The sequence below is a fragment of the Lepisosteus oculatus genome, chromosome 29 (genome assembly GCF_040954835.1).
Source record: "Lepisosteus oculatus isolate fLepOcu1 chromosome 29, fLepOcu1.hap2, whole genome shotgun sequence".
Lineage (NCBI taxonomy): Eukaryota > Metazoa > Chordata > Actinopteri > Semionotiformes > Lepisosteidae > Lepisosteus > Lepisosteus oculatus.
In genome coordinates this window covers 5,096,591-5,116,319 of record NC_090724.1, presented here as the reverse complement: position 1 = coordinate 5,116,319, position 19,729 = coordinate 5,096,591, and the positions used below count along the sequence as shown (strand labels likewise).

At 39.2% G+C, this 19,729-nt stretch overlaps 1 protein-coding gene across 1 annotated transcript; it reads left to right on the top strand.

Annotated features, from left to right (window-relative positions):
• Positions 1–14,080: 14,080 nt before the first annotated feature.
• Positions 14,081–19,324, top strand: LOC102691365 (C-C motif chemokine 25-like). Its single transcript, XM_015365281.2, has 5 exons — positions 14,081–14,190; positions 15,047–15,207; positions 16,077–16,194; positions 16,533–16,626; positions 17,452–19,324. Exons 2-5 carry the CDS (start codon positions 15,144–15,146, stop codon positions 17,473–17,475), a joined length of 300 nt encoding a protein of 99 aa, XP_015220767.1. The 5' UTR covers positions 14,081–14,190; positions 15,047–15,143; the 3' UTR covers positions 17,476–19,324.
• The last annotated feature ends 405 nt before the right edge of the window (positions 19,325–19,729 follow it).

The window sequence follows — 19,729 nt, the reverse complement described above, 5'->3', positions numbered from 1 at the left end:
CAGCATTTTTAAAATTGTTATAAAAGCTTATTAGGAGCATTCTCGTAACATAACTGAGTGTTCAGAATCCCTCATTGGGCTGGGGTGCAATTATAATAAAGGGGCTGGCAAAATCTTTTTATTAAACAGATCAATGTTGAGATCATTTTGTAAAAGGCTTATTTCCATTATTGGAGTGCAATTCAATGCTGTACAAAAGGGGAAAGATAAAGGTGGAAGAAAAGACAAATACTATCCCTATTCAGTTTCCTTTTCTAAAAACCAAGGCAACATGATCAGGTGATTAAAGGAAGCAGAAATCTGTAGTTCATGCAATCTGTGTGATACTTCAGCCTGTCTTTCACCAGTACCTGCTCAGAGGAGATTCCTAGCTTGCAAGATGCGTCAGGGAAACCTAATCTGCAGTTTACAGGACTTTGTCTGTTTCGATAGAACCTTGTCTATGATCTTTAGCCTTTCTGTAATGAATAACCTGGTTTACGGAGCACTGTTAAAATGTCATCTGTGACGGTAATCCCCAGTTTCAGACAGACCAGCAGCATAGTTTTCCTTCCTAAAGGTTCAGTTACACAGCCAGGTCAGAGGTCCTCCTCTGAAGGAAGCAATCCACTACATTAGAGGCTGTGTACAGATAGCTCCGAGGTCAAAGGCTAATGCTATTGGAGACGCTGTGTATTCAATGTTTTTTTGCTACCCTATTGTGTAGCATCAGAGGTGCTCCGTTTGACAAAACTGTGGACCATGAAAGGAAGAGAAAAGCATTTCTTTGACAGGGAAGGCTGCAATAAACTGTTTTCTCTTTATGTCCCAATTGTATAAGTCTTATACTTTCTAGGAACCTGACCTTGAAACACTTTTGGTTGTAGAACATATAAATTCAAAAGAGAAGGTAAACTTGCCCAACATCGCAATTCATGAATTAACATAGGATTCACTATCTTTCAAGAACATTTTAGTGCCTGTTCTGTGTCTAGAGATTATCCCAAGGTCTGTTCCAGTATGTCCGTTCCATAGGAGCACAAGGCTCCACCTGGTGGAATGTTTGTCCCCTACATGCAACACTGGCACCACTTTATACAGCCTGGTGGAGGGGAGCACTGGGGTGGGGTTGATCAAGGATAAAACGTACATAGCCTTGAGACAAATACCCCTGTAAATGCCAACCAACAGCTACTGTTAAATTGTGTCTCTACGAAGAACCGAGACAAAAAAAACCAGGATGAACTTTGCAACCCCAATCACTCTCTATTGTTCCAGTGGCCCGACTGGAGAAGAGCTTACAAGACTTACTAAAATAACATATATCACAACACCCCCTTACAATAACAACAAATGTCACTCTGAGACCTCTCTTCTGATTTCTTGTGATTGAATTGCAGGCACTGAGCTCACTCCAAGGCAGCTGAATTAACTCTGGGAGAAGTAACAATTAGCGTTCTTTTCTTTCCCGACCGCGAATAACAATGTTTAAGCATGCTGCCATTAATCAATCAGGATAGTGATTAGTACTGGGAAATCTGGGAGTGTGTGCCAAGTTCTTTTTTGTGGTTGTAAATAAAAGCAAGAGGCACATATTTTTGGATTTTTAAAGGGATATACACTATGTAAAATCCCAGTTGTTGCAAACCAGATCCCCATAGTTTTTCATTCACTTAGTATTATAATACAGCAACGCCGCATGGGCAAGGAGAGAATGTTCATTGATATTTGAGAGTTTTCCTTTAAGAACTGTTTTTCAGAGGCAGGGACACAGACCCGATTAGTAATTGAATTGAATTGCATTAGAATGAGTTCAAGTAATTGCAATAGAGCTCCTGTAATTTCAGAATTTGTAACTCCAGTGTTGTTTTAGACTTACAGTACATTAACTGTCTGTGACAAGACTAGGAATTCTTTTACACTTTCTCGGTGAAATCTAATACATATCTAATTACTAAAGGTAATCACATGACAAAGGACCCCCCCAAAGCATTGTTCATTTTCCACACTGAACTGATTTCTATAATGATTTCTTGTTAGAGAAATTACAACTTTCCTTTAAAAACAAGGTGAAATATGCCCATACCTTATCTAATCAACCATTAATTCTGGAGCATGGTGGCCTTGGAACACAATCAACAGGACAAAATAAGTAAAACTGCCTGGAAAAATACTTTCACAAAATTAGCACTACCAAAGGAATTTTCTCCGTATGTGCTATATTTAAGCACTATATTTATACGTGATAAGTGATAATAATATTTCTTACTAGTGTTTGCTCCCTGGTGAACGTGATTTGCACATGCACGTCTCTGACAACAATGCAATAATGCCTGTTGATCAAACACTTGCCGAAAAAGACACGTGTAAACAGGCAGGTGCGATAACAAATTCTTTTCTTCTTGGATATACAGCTCTGCAAATGATCACAGGCATTTTATTGGGCTCTAATTGGCTTGCGCCAAAATCCATACTTGAAACAGAGGAAATCGCAGATTTTGGGAGGTATGTGTGAGGGCTGCCCCTGGCTGTTAAACGTCTTAAATCTTACATTCCATTCAATTTCCCAATCCACGTTTACACACTGCTATTGCCAACCAACATTTTTTTTTTCTTTTTGCAGGGACACGCTGAGCTTCCCACCATGCTAGGTTTCTACACAAAACTCCCTTTGCTCTGGGCTATGCATGTGAAAGCCCTTTGTACATCCATCGCCTAAAACTCCTCTTTCCTCTCCCATCTTGCTCAGGTTTCTTATTTCCAGCTCATGTGCTTAAGAATGGGTCCTTAGGTATTTGAAACAGTACTGAAGGTCCCCAGCTGAAGTAAATGTCATTCACATACCTTAAATAAACAAGACGGCAAGGTTGCACTCCTGTGCCAGCATGTTTCTCTTTGGGAAAACACTGGTGCATTGTTTTGAACCAAACCATTGTTTTGAACAAACAGTAGACTGGTCCAAATTCGACAAACATCTTAATTCATTCAAAACTCCAATGCAGGAAAAAAAGCGCTTTATAAGACGATTAAAAACAACAGGATCCACTTAAAGAAATGGAGTATAAAGAACCGCAACCAATAGCAAGAGATGTGTTGGAGGCAGTATTTCTCCGTGTTCCAACAGCAAAAAAAACAGTGCAGAAGGAAGACATCAGCTGTCACAGGGAAAGGCGTAGGGAGATTTTAGATGAGGAAAGAGAAATAGCTAATGTACTGATTCATTTTTCACTTGGGTATTTACCAGGGCAGAAATAATTTCCCACATACCCATGTGCAGCAGCGAAACTTTTCTTGGAAAAACTAGGTGCCCTTGACGGGCTCCGCGTCCAGACTTCATCCGGCACAAACGCTCTGCAGTATCCACTCTACAGGACTAGTGGGGACAACAATGATTGCCCAGACACAAATATGAGTGTGGGCATACAGGGGCAGGTCGAATTGAGCAATTTATTGATTATGAGTCAGAGTGCAAAATAGAATCAAGTGTCAATTTTGTAACCCACTCAGGCCCACATGCAACCTGTAGCCCAATAAGCTGACTTAACCATTAACATTTCGGGCTACGCATGCAGGTCAACCAGCCTGGCGATATTTACTTGCACTAGACCAAGAATGTCAAATTCCGAACCTGGGTGCTCAGGGGTCACAAAGCTTCTTTTACCCTCAAGCTCTTAGTTATGTAAATAGTCTGATTATCAGATAAACCAGACAACTTATCTACCCATGCCTTAGGATGTTTCAAACATGAGGTTAGGACTGGAGCATCTTCTACATTATTAAAGAAAAATATAGCGGAATATTTGGAAACTTGTCCAGCTGATACTAAAATAACATTTGTTTAATCTTCAGAGATTTCTCTTTAATAGAGAAAGCAGCAAACCCTGTGACCCAGGAGTGACTGGAGACAGGATACTCCAGATCAATGGCGGACAACAGACCTTGTATTGCACTTTTGCTCGGAAAACCCAACTCAGAAAAAAAAAACTGCTCAACTGAACATCGAGAGAGATTAATTGAACACCACAATGGTTTGGAAGGCCAATGAGAGAGTCTAAAACCTAAGAAAGATAAACAAAATAAGTCACCATTAAATGCATGCTTTAGACATCTGACTGTCCAGAATTTCATCGACTTCAAAACGCCAGGAGAAAGCACTTGAAAAAGTGAAACAGGAGCTGACGGGGGAACACAGAGAAATAAACACAAAGTGAAGGGAGGCTTTAAATTTGATAGCTTCTCAAAAGCCAGAACAAGACTCGGCCTGAGCAATAACCAGTTCCAGGAAAAGAGGTTTGAATTTGGCTGTGTTTTCTCTAAAACGAAATTAAAAGAATCTAACACAGAAACCCATTTAGATGTATGATGGAACACCACATAATATTCACTCTTCTTAATTACCACTATTTGATGCACCTAATTAAAATCTGTTTAACTTGAGGACATTCAAAGAATTCCCCTCTCACCATTGGGAACAAATGCTACATTAATGGCAACAAGCTGTCTCTATTACGGTGCTTTCTGGCCTTGTGCAAAATGTGCTTTGCATTTTTATCTCCAAATAAAATCCACCAAAAAGAACAGACTCCTGCTTCACTTCACCTTCCCGTGATAAAATTGGTTCTTAGCTGATATCTCTTACAGCTCCTTTTGCCAACTCTCAAAGCATTTTTCTTGCTTTTGGGGTTTGGTGAGTTTTACCTTCAGGAAGCACACTTTCCACCTGGCAAAGTTTTTGTTAACTTGTTCTACTTTCCTTCAAAACTTTATTCCCATCTGCAAAGTGTCGATATATTCGCCCTGTATCACAGATCTTGCTAGAGCCTGTTTTAATCCTTGGGTATTAGTAACACAGTGGGTCACAAGCATTTCGATTTCCTGGACAACCGCCCAGGGCAAATTAGCCTTTTTATCTTAATCAGCATGTGACCTTCTATTGCAACACTATTTTAAGTGTTATATTGATCATGCTTATGATCAATCACAGGAATGAGGAACTAGATTTTTGTAAAAGTCTCCAACAGAACACGCTGGAAGAGATATTAAGATGAGTGTGTCCGGCTACAGACTATAAACAAGATACAAATTTTAGGAAAGTCAAACTCACTTCCAGGGGAAGCAACAATCGCTGGTGCTCCTGACAGGAATTGCCCATTTACAGAGTTTATCCCAGGCAGCAGGAATACTGTCATTATCATTGTTTTTGCAGCTGAAACTAAAAATGAAAACGGAAGAAAAATACTGAAGGCGTATCTGGTCATTCTGGCATTGTCCTATCAGAGAAACTAGCGATCAAAAAAGACTACTTTTATAGCTCAGCCTAGGACACAAAGATAAGGCATATCCTGTGTACTTGTTGATAAATGTTCTTGAGACAAGCATGTGTGGATATCAATTTCCCCACAATAGATATACGTCACCATTTAGATACGGGAATATCAATCCAGCAGTCTAAGATAAGAGATCAAAGAGTGGAGAAAATTACGTTTATGAATGGTTTAATGATCTTTTAGTCAAACCCCTTAATATAATGCTACTCTTATAAAGGTTCACTGTGGCACAGTGTACTACAGTAAATGTGAAGAACTGAGAAATTATAGTAGAAACAAAATCATCATTCTAGACTCCAAAATAAGTATTCCAGTAAAACAAATCACAGGAAAAATGAAGACGTTCCCTAAAAGTAAATGTTTTCCCAAGTAATATAAACAGTAGCAGAAAGAAGATAGGAGAAAAGACCTAAAAGCAAAGTCCCAGAGCCATTCCCAACACATTCCCTTAGCTAAACAACAGCCTGGTCCTGGTTTCATCAAGCAAGAACAGAAACAGAAACAGATCAGTTGTAAGATCTGGTGCTGTAGTGCCTCTAGAATTTCACAATGAATTTCCCTGAAGGCCACCGTAATAGATTTTGAAATCAGTTTGCTTGGAAACCACACGAGCATCCCTTTTTCACATAACCACAACAATGATGATAATAAAACAAATATGGTACTCCCATTTCCTAATTCCCACAGAAAATCAAGAATGTGGTTCTTATTTGCTGTGGCTTGTTTGTCAACAGTTTAATCGTGACAGTACATTTACAGTCCATTCCAAAGCAGAAAGGTACTGTACCTGGTACACCATCAGTTGCAAAAGTTGAGCAGGTTTCACCTCTATAAACAGCTAAAGACAATCATAGGTACCCTTATGCATGATGAAGAGAGATGTTCATAATTAGCAAAGGACAAAAAATGGCAATAAGCCTGTTCACGCTGAACTTTGAAGTGGGGGGGGGGAGGGGGAGGGGTGTGACTTGCATTGCATTTGGGAATCACAGAATGCTTGAGTTTTAATCTTAATTAAATTCTTGCTTAAACCCTATTTCCCATCTTGCAAGATTATTTATGTGGGAAAGTGTTCAGCAGTTCTTAAACCTTACATTTCAGGATCTGTTTCTTTTGGAAGTGCACAAATCCTTATTTGAAATGTACAATTTGAATCCAATTCCTGCTTTGGATAGACACCTGTAAACAAGTGTCAATGATATCTATAGATATATAAGATTACTTTACTAAGATGAGTGATTATCTCAGTGCAGTTTCCTTTTGAGAAACCTGCAACCACTTACACACAGGAGGGCGATTAAAAAAGGAAAATGCACATTTATAGAGATAATCTTGAAGGATAATGATTCCCACTCATAAATGCACATTATCTCTGTTGTTTGTCAGTGTTGTTTTAGCAGTGGGTGTGTTGAGCTACAGATGGTCAAGGTTAAGAGAACACCCATAAAACACAAATACCATGATGTGCTCCTTGACCTGATTGTTCACCACAATCCACGCGAAGTTGTCACCTGTCTCCCATAATCCCTTTCTTCAGCAAAGTGGCAATAAAAGTTTATGACCAGATTCCTATCAGTATAAAGCTGGTGTAGAAACTATGCTACAATTTTTTTTAGTCTTATCAGATCATGCTCCTACTTTATGATACAGAACAAGACAATTAAAATAGCTATTAAAATAGCACATTATCTGTGCAGTTCACAGCTCATGGAAATCAGTCAAGTCAATATCAGAGGTACAGTACATGTCCATTCAGTATAGAATCAATTTCACAGAGGAAAAAAAAGATACTCAAGAACTTTGAAGTTTACCTTTGCACTGTGACAATTTGAAGGCACTTTTTCAATGGAGAGGAAAAATCACAGAGGAAAAACTGAATTGCTGATCTGAACTCTTCACAGGGTGATAGATAGTTCAGCATCCCAATCCATTGACCTCTTTCAGAAGTGAGATGCTCATCTTCATCTTTCCCTGGTGTTAAAGGGAAGGGGTGATCTGTTTTTACAAAGAAAAGAATAATCAGCACTACGATTTCACCAAGATGTTTGGATGCAAACCACACTGCAGGAGAAAAGCCTACAGAATGAATGAATACTGCTGTTGTCTTATACTAAAGCAAACAGATGTTGCATTTCCATGAACATTGATAGCTGAAGACCAGAGGTCCAGCTGTGCTTTGTGTGGGTAATCGATATTGAACAAACAAAAAGTGAAAAAAATAACAGCCTGTTAACAAGACTGAACCCACACAATCTTGTTGCTAGACACCAGTTAGGGGCATATACCCTGAAGGTTTAAGTTCAGCAACCTTTCTTTTTAGCTAGACTTCAGGCTGTCTGGAGAACAGTTTTAAAATCTTTTTAATATTCAATAATCAGAAAAGTCTCTTTTACACCGCCATTGAATCCTACCACAGACCTCTCTGACGGTCCTATGCAAGCCTATGCAGTTACAGATTGAACTTCCCAGATTGGCTTCATAGATTGTACTGTCAAGGTACAATCTATGAAGGTGTAGCATTTCCCAAAACAGACGTGATTTATGGCCTCATCTAAAGAGTCAAGCTTTCAAGTGCTCAATGTTTTATTTTGCCAGGAACGTTATACAACCAAGAGTAGCTGGGCACATTTTCTTAAAGAGTCATTTCATTTTGCTCATTCAAGTCATGTGATGATGGATGGAGCACAAAGTTATGGATTGGGCAAATGTATTTCCCCCATGCCAAGTTCTGAGCAATAAAATAGCTTGCACCACACAAGTACAATTCAGCTCAGTCATCATGCAAAACATTTATCTAGCACTGTGTTCTACAAACATAAATCTATATTAGCGAAGATTGAAAGTAGCTTTTAGGCAAGTCTGTTATGTTTAGGTCATGAAAAAGAAAAGGTCCAGCTACAATTTCAAATGCTTTCAGTGACCCTTTTAACAGCCTTTTGCCACTGGGCGTGTGCGAAAAGAAACGCAAAACTTTCCAGACCCCAATCTGGCACACGACATCATAGGTGCGAAGATGATAAAACGTTCTTTCAGTTACAACCAGTTCAGGGAAAACAGCTGAATGTGCAGTGAAGTTTGCTTGATGGAAAAAGATTTGGAAGATTGTTTTCGTGGGGACGAAGGGAATTAAGTGGAACGAAGCTGGAATAATGTGGCTAAAATAATCCTTTGGACAAGCCGATTCAACGTTTTAACTATACTTTCCATACATTAAGCCCCATAGCAGTGCAAAGTAAAAGCACAGTACACTTTTACTGTGTACACCGTACACTGTTGTTAGACCCATATGGAAGTTTAGCAGCAAAATGAATCTGAAGTTATTTTTTATTTTATTTCTCCATTTCCAAAGTTAAACTGAATTAATAGGTTTTATATAAACATCTAAACATCTTGCAAGTTCTAGATTTTTATATTGAATTGGGTAATTCCATCTTATTGTACTACATGTTGTACTCATTTCATTTATCTTTCCTTCAGTCCAGCTATTTTCTAAATGCTTTATCCAAGTCAGGGTTGTGGGGGAGCCAGTGTCTATCCCAGAAAGCACCGGGTTCAAGGCAGGATACACCCTGGATGGGACGCCTGTCCATTGCAGGGCAAAGACATAGACACACACTCACACCAGGGCCAGTTTTCTCAAACACCAATTAACCTACCAGTTTGTCTTTGGACTGTGGGAGGACACTGGAGCACCTTGAGGAAACCCCCATGAGTACAAGAACATACAAACTCTCTGCAGGTCTGAAACCGAACCCCAGAGCTGCAAGGCAGCAATGCTAACCTTAAGCAGTTATTATGCGTTCATTGTTAAAATTCTCTATTATTATGTACATTCATCATATATTCTACACCTTTTCTAGGAGGTGCTTTAAAAACAATCAGCTTTAGACCCTTGGAAGGGACCAGAAAGGCAGTATTGCAACACCAGGCGTATCATAACCCTTTCCCAGCTGTCTCAAGTGGCTTAGCATCATCTTTGATTTATTGGAAAGTGGCGCGTTCCTTCTTGTTTTTGATGTGATTTCTTTTAAGTCAAAAGCTTTCCCTGCTTCCTATTTCTTTTTCTTCTCTCATCCTGACAGCTGGCTTCCCCCCGCAGGGACCCCGAACCAAGAGCACCTCACATTTCTTGCTGAGACGGCTCCTGTATGCTTGATTAGGAACAATTTGGCATGACGGCTCCAGGGGAAGAAGAGGCTTTCAAGCTGAGACAGGACAATGCTGCTTTTGTTTCAACTCGTGCCTCGTTTCTTTTGTTCGGTTGATTTCACCTTGTGCCTGGGAACTGAACTGACCTCGAACCCGGAGCGTGCGTCTGTGTGATGGAGGCTAACCTGCCAATTAAGGAAGGCGATATTTTCTGACATTCTCACCTTTGCATCATCATGCACTTTTCTTCAGATAATTAGCGCTAATGACTGGCCCTCAGCGGTGGACCACTCCCTCACATGAGAACAGGTCAGTAGGCCACATTCAGGAAAACGAAAATTAGGAACAATTAAAACACGGTGGTGCAGTTGTTGGCAGTGCTGCTTCAAAGCACTGGGGTCCTATCCGTTCAGTCCCTGGGGTGTTATCGATGTGGAGGTTTGTATATTCTCCCTGCGTTCAAGTGTTTTTTTTTTCCCTAGATGCTCCGGTTTCCTCCCACGGTCCAAAAACGTCTTAGTAGCTTTTGGGAAAATTGGCCCTGGTGTGAGTGTTTGCGCACCTGTGTTTGTGTCTGTATGCCTGCCCTGCAAAGGACTGGTGTCCTGCCCAGGGTGTTGCCCGCCTTGCTCTTGGGGATAGCTTGCCCCATGACCCTAAATTGGAAGAAGTGGTTAGGACACGGACCGCTGGATAAAACTTAATTCCTTGCCGAAAAGTGGAAAGAAAAGATGCAGCGGTCCGGCTGTTAAATTTACTCCAGGTGTGTGGGACAGAGGAAAGTAAGAGGGATATACAGCACAGGAGAACAAAGGCCAGGGCAGATGAGAAAGGATGTCCAGATGAAGGGGGGTCTGGAGCAGAGAAGTGAAAAGTCGAAATCTCTAAATGAATAGAGAGGTTCTGAAAAGCTGTGCTCCAAAACCAAAATTAGCCCCAAATCTATGCTCATGTCACGGTTTAGGGCTAAAGGTGACTGCTAATCCACTGGACAACAAATACACTGGGGCTTCTGCTGTTTGGAAAAAAAAAAGCATTCCTCAGTTCTCAAGGTCATATTTCTAATTTTTATGTTATTTCATTTCACCTCAAGCCAATAAAACACCTTGACTTAACAATATTCTTTAATCAGTTTAAACATGTTTATATAACTCATATAAAAATGATGAGTTATGGTCTTGTATTTTACAATGTGCCTGTACAGACAAAAACAAAGGGATTGATTTATGTTTTGCAGTTTCCAAACAAGCTATTAGCAAACAATTGATCAGTCGGGAAGCTAGGTGGCAGAAGGGATTGGGGAAAATTTATACAATTTTTGGTGTCATTTAGTTTCTTATTTTCAGAGGGACTATGTGTGTTTTACTTTTCCACAGCAGATGATTCTGCCAACTACTGTTACTCGATGTAGTTTCTGAAGAGACTCCACAAAGTTGTGTTGAAAGGTGTGTGTTTTGGAGCGTATGAGCCATTGAGTGCTTCTTTAAGCCACCTAACAGATGGATTTTTTTCTTTACTGTAGACAATCTTGGGAGACAATAGGCAGCTGAGATATTCTAGGCACTGGAAGGCACTGGAAGGCACTGTAGAATTTCTAGGCCTTTCTATCACCTCTAGAATGGATCCTGCATATTATTCCAGCCATGAAAGGCTCGTTTGGCTATTCTGAATTGTCACTTTTTCCTTGGCCTTATGAAGGAAAGGTGTCCCATCCAAGACCAAGGCCTGTCATGCATTCTGTCTCTTTAAAGCTGTGTACCTCCAGGATAGGCTCCAGAATACCACAATCTTAGCCAAGACGAGTGGCTTTCTGATTTAAGATGATCCTGGATATGTGCCCTTGCCTGGTCTAACACTGCTGTAGCAGGAGGTCGGCAAATTGGGGTAAGAAAAAAGTAACAGCCCTTAGAATGGTTGGGAAATACCACTTCTACTTTATCTTCACACAGTTTGCCGTGGAAAGAATATGCTCACCACAGTGCACTGCAGCTGTACGCTTGAGCACAGCAGTTCACCCAGTTGTACAGGCTCCAGTGCAATCCCGCACAAGCAGCGCCTTAGACGTGTGCCCTGCAGAAAAAAGAGCAAACCACATTTCAATGATATGGCTATTACATCTGACAAGTTGCAGATAAGCAGGAGGTTTTATTGTTCTTTAAATACGCCTTTCTCTCTCAGTTCAAGATTATGAACTGGTGTTTTTTACAGGGATTGGTTTCATGTCTTCCTTTCTATTTACACACCTGTAGGAGTTTGTATTTTCCAGCAGAGTTTGTGCATTTTATCTAGCGAAGGAGGGCGTTGTCTGCAGCCACATAAGCCTTTTTGCTTATTAAGACTATCACACTATCGCAAGTCCTTGCTGTATCCATACGTGATTTTGTGGCGGTTTTTCATCCCTTAACGGCAAGTACAGGCTGTATTGCATAAGACTCACAAAAGTCCAGGGAAAGATGATAATTTAAACTATATTAAACAGCACTTCTCCCATCTCCTTTGTCAATTGCTCTTTAATAATTTTACCCTGAGCAAACTTCATAGTAAACTAAAAGTGCATGCATTTCTTTTACCAGTAAGAATCCAAGGAGTCCACGATTTTCAGCACATCCACTGTTATTATCTTTTATAATTTAATTATCAGCTTTTGGTATCAACCCTTACCCAAATCATCTATGTCGTAATTTGGTCAAATTCTAATTATAATGAGTTGACCCGACTAATATTAAAGGACAGAATACTCAATACTTTAGCACTCCACTGGCTAAGGAAATGACAATCAGTTCTCACATCTCCCCTTGGTTCCTAGGAATAAACCAAGGGAGGCAACTGCAACTGTGAAGTTGGGCTGGGGGGAGGGAAGCTAGAAAAGATGAGTGCTACGTTGAGGACAACCGGTGACAGGTTCCATGTCCTCCAGACAGATACATATACAGACTGAACCTCTCTGGGAACCCCATTCCGGCAGAGCTTTAATTCTATCTTATTTACATGCCGTGTGGAAGACACAAGGAAATTGAAGGATGATTGCATGAATTCACAAAACTACATGATCAGCAAGGTCTTTCTGAAAGAAACAGGTAGACGATTCTGCTCTAGATCTTTTTACATTATAATAACAAAATTATAACAATGAAAATAATGGCCTGTAATTACTTCAATGTGACTGTTTCTTCATCATTACTGTTAAAGATCACCAACAAACATTTGGAGTGCTGGGGATATTTTTTTTGTTGTAAATCCCCCTTTTACATTCCAATATTTTAAGCACACAAGACAGCCAGTTTCAGTCTGTGAAGGATCACTATTTGTGGTAATCTACGTACTTTCTATTACTTTTGGCTCATATTTATGGCAGCATTCCTATTTTTTTGCAAACACTCTGGGCATAAATGTGCTCAGAACATTTATTGGTTCTTATTGTCAAAATCTAACAACATTTCTGTTTTAATTAGAGGAGGGTAGCAGGAAAGAGTGATTTTAGAACAATTCAGCAGGACAAATAACCCACAAAATAGCCTTCAAAGTGCCTTAGCCAATAATAATGCTTTCTCAGAGGGTAGGTTGAGCTCCATGGGTCAGACAATATTGGTGAGATACTGGGTCATTATACTAGCCAATACTGGGAATGTCAAGTGATGGTGCTCTCAGTGGAACAGAGACTGCTCTGATTTGCCTGAAGTCTGCGGACTTGCAGTGACCTCACTGTGAGATGCGCCTCTCCTCCACTAGGAACTAGCTCTCCTGTCTAGCGCTATGGAGCTCATGGGATATCAAAAACACAAATGATTCAAGCTTCAACACAAATCCATCAAGGACAAGAGCAGTCCTCAGTCTTGTTTGTGTCATATGATTCCAGCAAAAGCTCCAGGCTGCTCCAACCATTGTTAGGTCAAGTAGCATCTGTGTGCCACCTTTTCAAAAGGAAAACTGTTGTGCAGTCAGATACAAGAGTCAGTTCAATAGGGTTTAAATCATTCGACCATATGGGTAGTGTTATGTACTAAATTTAATTAAAAGTATTATTAACCAACCTGAATTAACTTGCCTAAAAAAGAATTTAGTGTTTGGAACTAGAGCTAAGGTGGAGAAAGCAGCCATTATTCATTTAGATCGAGCAATTCAATGCTTTTGTCTTCATTTTCATCTGAAGAGCTAATTACCTGCTTAAACACATTTCAAGATTTTGCCATGATAACTAACACAGAGGATCACATGAAAAATTGACATACCTCAGGTGTGTAAGCAAAATACCTCACCCTTTTTGGAGACTCCAGTTAAACACGTGGAGACTGTCAAGTTGATAGTAGGGACAGAAAAAATTTGTGCCAAGCTCGGTCCTCACTTTAATGAAAATTACATTCCCAGATATCTGTAGGCTATGAGCTAGGCCCTGTCCCCTTGGCACAAAGCAGCCAAGCTTGGTGGTTAATGGGGTCAGATTTCTTCACATTGATGAGAAATGAGGACATTTCTAACACTCAAATCATTATTGAAATACAGACATCAATAGTAACCTAGCAGGAATTGCAGAGGGAACTGAGAACGTGTATTGTCAAGTCAGGTAAGGGGTGTAACCCCTATTGGAGCCAACCAGATAAGTCTGTGGGATGGAGCTAAGCTCTACATAAGAACCTGAGATGTGAAAGAAACAGCAAAGAAGACAGAAACCACTGCATAAGCTGCTTTGCACTTTAAATCCCTATAAGAGCCTCAGAGCTTCATCGACAGAAACACTGTAAGTATCTAATCCTTTATGCAAGCTTCTTGAATTGGTTTGCACATTAAAGATTGACAGTCCAGGAAACAATTTCATTATTCTGTGACGATCACCAAATATTTACTACAAGGTTAAAGGTATCCAGGTGTGTTTACTGGATACAGAAATCTCCATAAATTCCCTTCTTAGTTTTACCAGAAGACTGAATACGAATGCTGGAATGTACACACATGTGGCAGTGTTTCAATAATTATGTGGTCAGATCATTACAGCCACAGTACAAACCCCTTGATATTACTGCTTTTAGGACAGCTATAAACATCAGTTTTAAGTTTCGAGTGGTTGAATACCAGTTGTACTTCAAGTATTTTATAATGATGTTTTGATGTATATTTTCTTGACATACAGACGAAAGTTAAAATTTAAAATAAAAAATCTCTAAACAGGATAAAGTTGTGCCTTTGAGTTTAAAAGTGGAAAATAAGCAGAAACTACTAGACAGACTTCATGTTCACTCGCACTACAAAAAAGTTTGTTTACATGTTACATTTCATCTGTGAATAAAGAAACGCATACAGTAAACCCCGTTCAGACTGTCTGAACCATTTTTCTCCATTTCATATATAATGCAGATTTTAGAAATATCTTAGCTAGTCTTAGCTGACCTGGTGCCATACTTTCAATGTGATCGAAGGGATCTGTAAGGGACAGCTCTGAAGCAGCTGATCACAGCTGTAAGCCCTCCCTAAGGCAGCTGTGAGAAGGACTTTCAGTAACTATGCAAGTGTTTATTCTAAAGGTCAGCAATTTACATATGAAGGAAAAAAGTGATTTTGTTGCAGGAAATATGAGATCTTGTGTGTGTTTTTTTAAGTGGCTTGCAGTTAAAAGACCGCCTGAAGCACTCACTTGGCTCAGCTTGCAACACAGCCTTCCAGCTCGTTGACAAAGCCCTCCGTCAAGACTTAGCCATGAAGTTCAGTGTGCTCTTCTTCTGCCTGTTGCTGGCTTGCCTATATCTCAGCATGGCACAAGGTAGGTGCAAAGGGCAGGGGGCAGGCTGTCTTGTAGAAACCTGACACAACTGTGGCATGCAGAGATGACTAAATATTGTATTCTGTTGTGGGAGGGTGTCAGGGTATCAGGGCATGATTGATAGTTTAGACTGAAAAACAGCTGTGCATTGATTATTTAAGGTCTATCTTGACAGCTAATTAATCCAAAAACCAATGCATTAGCTCTCTCCATCCATCATTTATTAAGTCCTCCTCCTGTTAAGTATTCTAGCATTATTTACTCTAGTCGTTAGTCTATGGATTATCAAGTGTCTTATCTTTTTTATTCCCATATTTTTCTTTACACAATATGTTCTTATCAGCGATGTACAGCTTCAGTTAATGATACTTCAAATGTGCAACAGAAATATATAAAACAATAACTACAGGTAATACTTAACCTATTAAAAAATACCCTTTGTAACTCTCTGGAAAAAAACTATTTCCTGCTTAAATTAATTCTGATTTCATCCCTCCTGTTAAGAGACCTGTCTCAACATTAAGGAAATTTGAATTTTATTTCATCAGGAGTTTTTTCAGCACAGTCTTGAAAGCGTAATGGTTTAGAATTGAAATTAAAAAAATAAAACTAATTGATATTTGAATCAATAAAAGCAGGGTAATATGCAAAGATAAGTTTGCATGCCACACACGTAAGAAATACATAGAATTGTAAATGGAAATCTAAGTAAAAGTCATTGTAATAACTTCACAAATTAAATTACACATTAAAAATTTTATTCATTTGTAATCAACCTTACCTAAGCAATTTTTAAGCTAACTTAAAAGTTGAACAGAAAGCTGTACCTGCTTGTCTACAAATAACCTATATTTTTTTTTAAATTCCAGGTTCCTACGAGAACTGCTGTCTGAAATATGTGCATCGTGTTAGTAAGACGGTAAAAAAAAATATAATTGAGTACAGGAGACAGAAAACCGATGGAGGTTGCAATCTTCCAGCCATTGTGTAAGTAGCACAGAAGAGGCTATGTTGTGCATCATGACTGCACTGAACTGCCTTAAAACTGCATTTTTATTACAATTAAATTAATATGTCATTCTGTTCTATTTTACTTGCTTGCTTCTTGACAATAGCAGCTGTTAAGGAAACATGTCTATATTCCTTGTAAGAGAAGCAGGCTCAGACAATGTGGACACCTTGTTCATTCACCTCCATTCAGCTCTCTGGGTTGGTTTTTCTCCTGCCCTGGAGCTATTCTGATACCAGTTACAGGATCTACAATGATAGCTGAACCCACTGAGGTGCAATGCCTGGCACATCCTCACTCTCATTGCCTCTAACAGGTTCAAGATGAGGAACCGTAAGCTGTTCTGCGCCAACCCAAATGAAAAATGGGTGGAGGACGTAATAAATAAAATCGACAGGAAGATTAAAAGGGTGAGAGTTCTTTTACTGTAGTGAAACTGGCAAATTGAGTGGAAGTCTCTGAAAACCTTTGGACGTTACATAATGGGCATGTTGTGAGCATATCCCATTTTCCTGTAGCCTCTTATAGCATTTTCTTTGTTTTTTATTAATATGCACAGTTCAGGCGAGAGCAAACCTGGGTTGTCATTTAGTGTCTTTCAATCATTCACACAGACCAGAATCTGCAAACCCTGAACCAGAATCATGCTTCTGCATAAAGACCAAAACCTGGATGAAAGGAGTAGCTCAATGCAAAATGTCTAAGATTTCTCACAGCAGCATTTATAATCTGTACGAACAACTGAATAGAGTTAACTTATACTGCATTTTACATGTCCATTAGCCACACTCTGGAGATGCAGAATCTCTGCAAACAGCTCTGGACTCAAACCTTCGCTAAATGTACATTGCTTAATGTTTCGCCTTTGTAAAATATGTTTTGGAGCCTTTCATTATAATATACAGAACTAACGTTCTCTAAATATGAATCTAAAACTCAGAACATCACAAAAAAGTCACATTATAAAATCAAAGGAGGTGTTGGGGCATTGTAAAATCACTTTTATTCATCAGTGATTTCTTGACTTAGATTCCTAACAGATTTAGAAAGAGAATTTCTTATTAGCAATTGTGGTAATAAATAGCAAAAGGCCGGATTTTTACAGGACAACGATTTGCCTTAGCAAAATGTAAGAGGACTATAGGTTCCAGCCAAACTGTGCATCAATTTCATTTTGCAGTGTGAAAACGTCTGAAACTATGCTAATAACTGTAATAACGCTTTTTTTTTAACAGGGGACCAAGAAGAATTCTGGCTAAAGCTGGAGTGACAGTCCAGATGTTTCCAGCATCTGTAAATCACTTTCAGCGCTACTGTCTTTTGTAGCAGCTGGAGTGATCGCATTGATGGTAATTAAGATGCTTTGATCCACCACTTTTCCTTTGGGGCTTCTGCCTTCCAAGGAGTCCTCACACAGGGTCTCTCTTGTCTCCATGCTTTTTCCAGACTCTGCTGGCCTACTAAGCCATGCCAAGATAACAACAAACACTCCTGACTGATATCACAATAACAGCTAACAGACAATCACTAGAAGTCTGAACTAGGGGTGTATACCGTATATCAGTGGAAGACCTGCCTAATGCATATATCTCGCAGCTCTGCTTTTGCAATCCATTTTTTGATGTGCACGTTCCTATTTAAAAGTACACGTCAAAGTAATTAATGCACACACATGGAGCAAGCAGTGTATTAAGCATTGCATGTGTTAGACATGTCCTTATTATGCATATATACTAATGTGAAATATGTCATTACATGCTTCTGACAGTATATCCTTGCATTCGTCATGCATGTTCTACAAGTGGGGGAAAAAACGGCTGCTGGATATATTTTGTTCTTGAACGAAATGCTTATTTGCTGCTGTGGTATTAATTCTGTTTTAATGAACAATAGGCATTGATTAGAGTCAAGGAGGTTGAAATGTGGATTGCACTGCTTATAAAAGGTATTTACAGATTAAACAGCTAATTAGATTTTTTTAAAGCTCCGTTTCTGTGTTGATTGATTGGCCATCTTCTTACCACACCTGTAGTCAAGCTCTTGTTTTCCTCAGTTGGATGTTAAATGTTGTACTGCTATGCACCAGCAGAGAAAAGCAATTTATCACAGCATTCCTTGAAGTACTGGAATGCAGGAGTCCAAAACACATGGTGACAGATTGAACCACAGGGAGTCAAAGTCTCCTTTTTGTGGTCCTATTGAAATTTCAGTGGCTTCATTGCTCCAAAACATTATCTCATCATTGCCACAATGTCATCACTTGATCTATTCCAAACATCATCAATAATATTTGAATTATTATTTCATTACCAGATTTTGAATACTATAAAGGCAAGCAGTGGCAAGCAGATAGAAAGGTGGCTCTTTAGCAATATGGTTACACTGGGTCCCGGTTAATGTTACTCTAGAGCAGGATCGAGAAACAAGTCTTTTCCCATCTAGAAGGGACATAACTGACAAATGGAGCCAAGAAAAGCCACTTAAATTCATTTAAGAGGTGTATAAAAGTTAGCCGATGCAGAAATCTAGAAATTATAAAAATAATAAGATCATAAACAAAAGAAATAAAGGACCATCCTCAAATTACTTGCATCCATACGCTCAAACAATTTCTATCATTTTGTATTAAGGTTTCTAACATCACTGGCTGCTAATCCATAATTCTTAGATGTGGTTTGGAGGGGAAGAGGGTTTATCTGCTGTTGTTAACTTTGTATAAGTTTGTATACTGTATATATATTGTAGTCATTATTGTACTGAAAAAGCCAAATGCTTTATTTTTGTATTAACCAAATAGGGAATAACAGAGAATGTGACCAGGCTGCAATGTTCAAAGTGTATGTCAACCAATCCTGTGACATTTCAGTCAGTGTGTATTTGAAAAGGTGATTGTGTGTTGTGCGCTTGTATTCCAATAAGCCTGGTAAATGAATGGTTTCTGAGTGCCTGCTATTTTTGAGCCAAAAGAGTGCAGCTTTGCATTAAAAGTATATATTCTTTGAGTTTTTGTTCTACTATATATTTTGTTTCAATAAAATGCATTTCATTTTTTGTCATGAACTATTGCGCTTACTCATTTAAATAAAATTTGCATGCACTTTTCCAGAACTGCACGTGAATCGTGGTGGTTTTTGCTTCTACATTTAACAAAGCTGTGTCAGTTTGCTTAGTGATGGGCTCTTGCCAGTGAAAGCAAAATACTGGGCCATCCTCCATCGGAACTTAATACATCAACTTCAAAGAGTGGGGAACTGTAAAGGAACAAGTAGTAGTTAATGCCTCGTTAAAAAATGAAAAGAAAGAAGATAAATCAATATTTTGGCCTTGGAGCCCTTTTAAGCCGTGAAACAATTAGCTTCTCCTTATTCCCTTTCTTAAAAAGTCTGCTTTGGATAGAAGCCAGGTAAGTGGTGAGGTTTCTCTTTTGTGACTCTCCTACTGCATACAGTATATACAGTTGGCTAACACGGCAACAACTGTATCTTATCTTCAGGTAACACTTTGCAGAAAAAA

What these genes read in the sequence shown, in the direction of transcription:
- LOC102691365 (XM_015365281.2), top strand. Translation starts at nt 15,144, where the DNA reads ATGAAGTTCAGTGTGCTCTTCTTCTGCCTGTTGCTGGCTTGCCTATAT. An exon ending in ATATCTCAGCATGGCACAAG is followed by an intron (nt 15,208 to 16,076) that starts GTAGGTGCAAAG and finishes TTTAAATTCCAG; the next exon opens with GTTCCTACGAGAACTGCTGT. An exon ending in TGCAATCTTCCAGCCATTGT is followed by an intron (nt 16,195 to 16,532) that starts GTAAGTAGCACA and finishes TGCCTCTAACAG; the next exon opens with GTTCAAGATGAGGAACCGTA.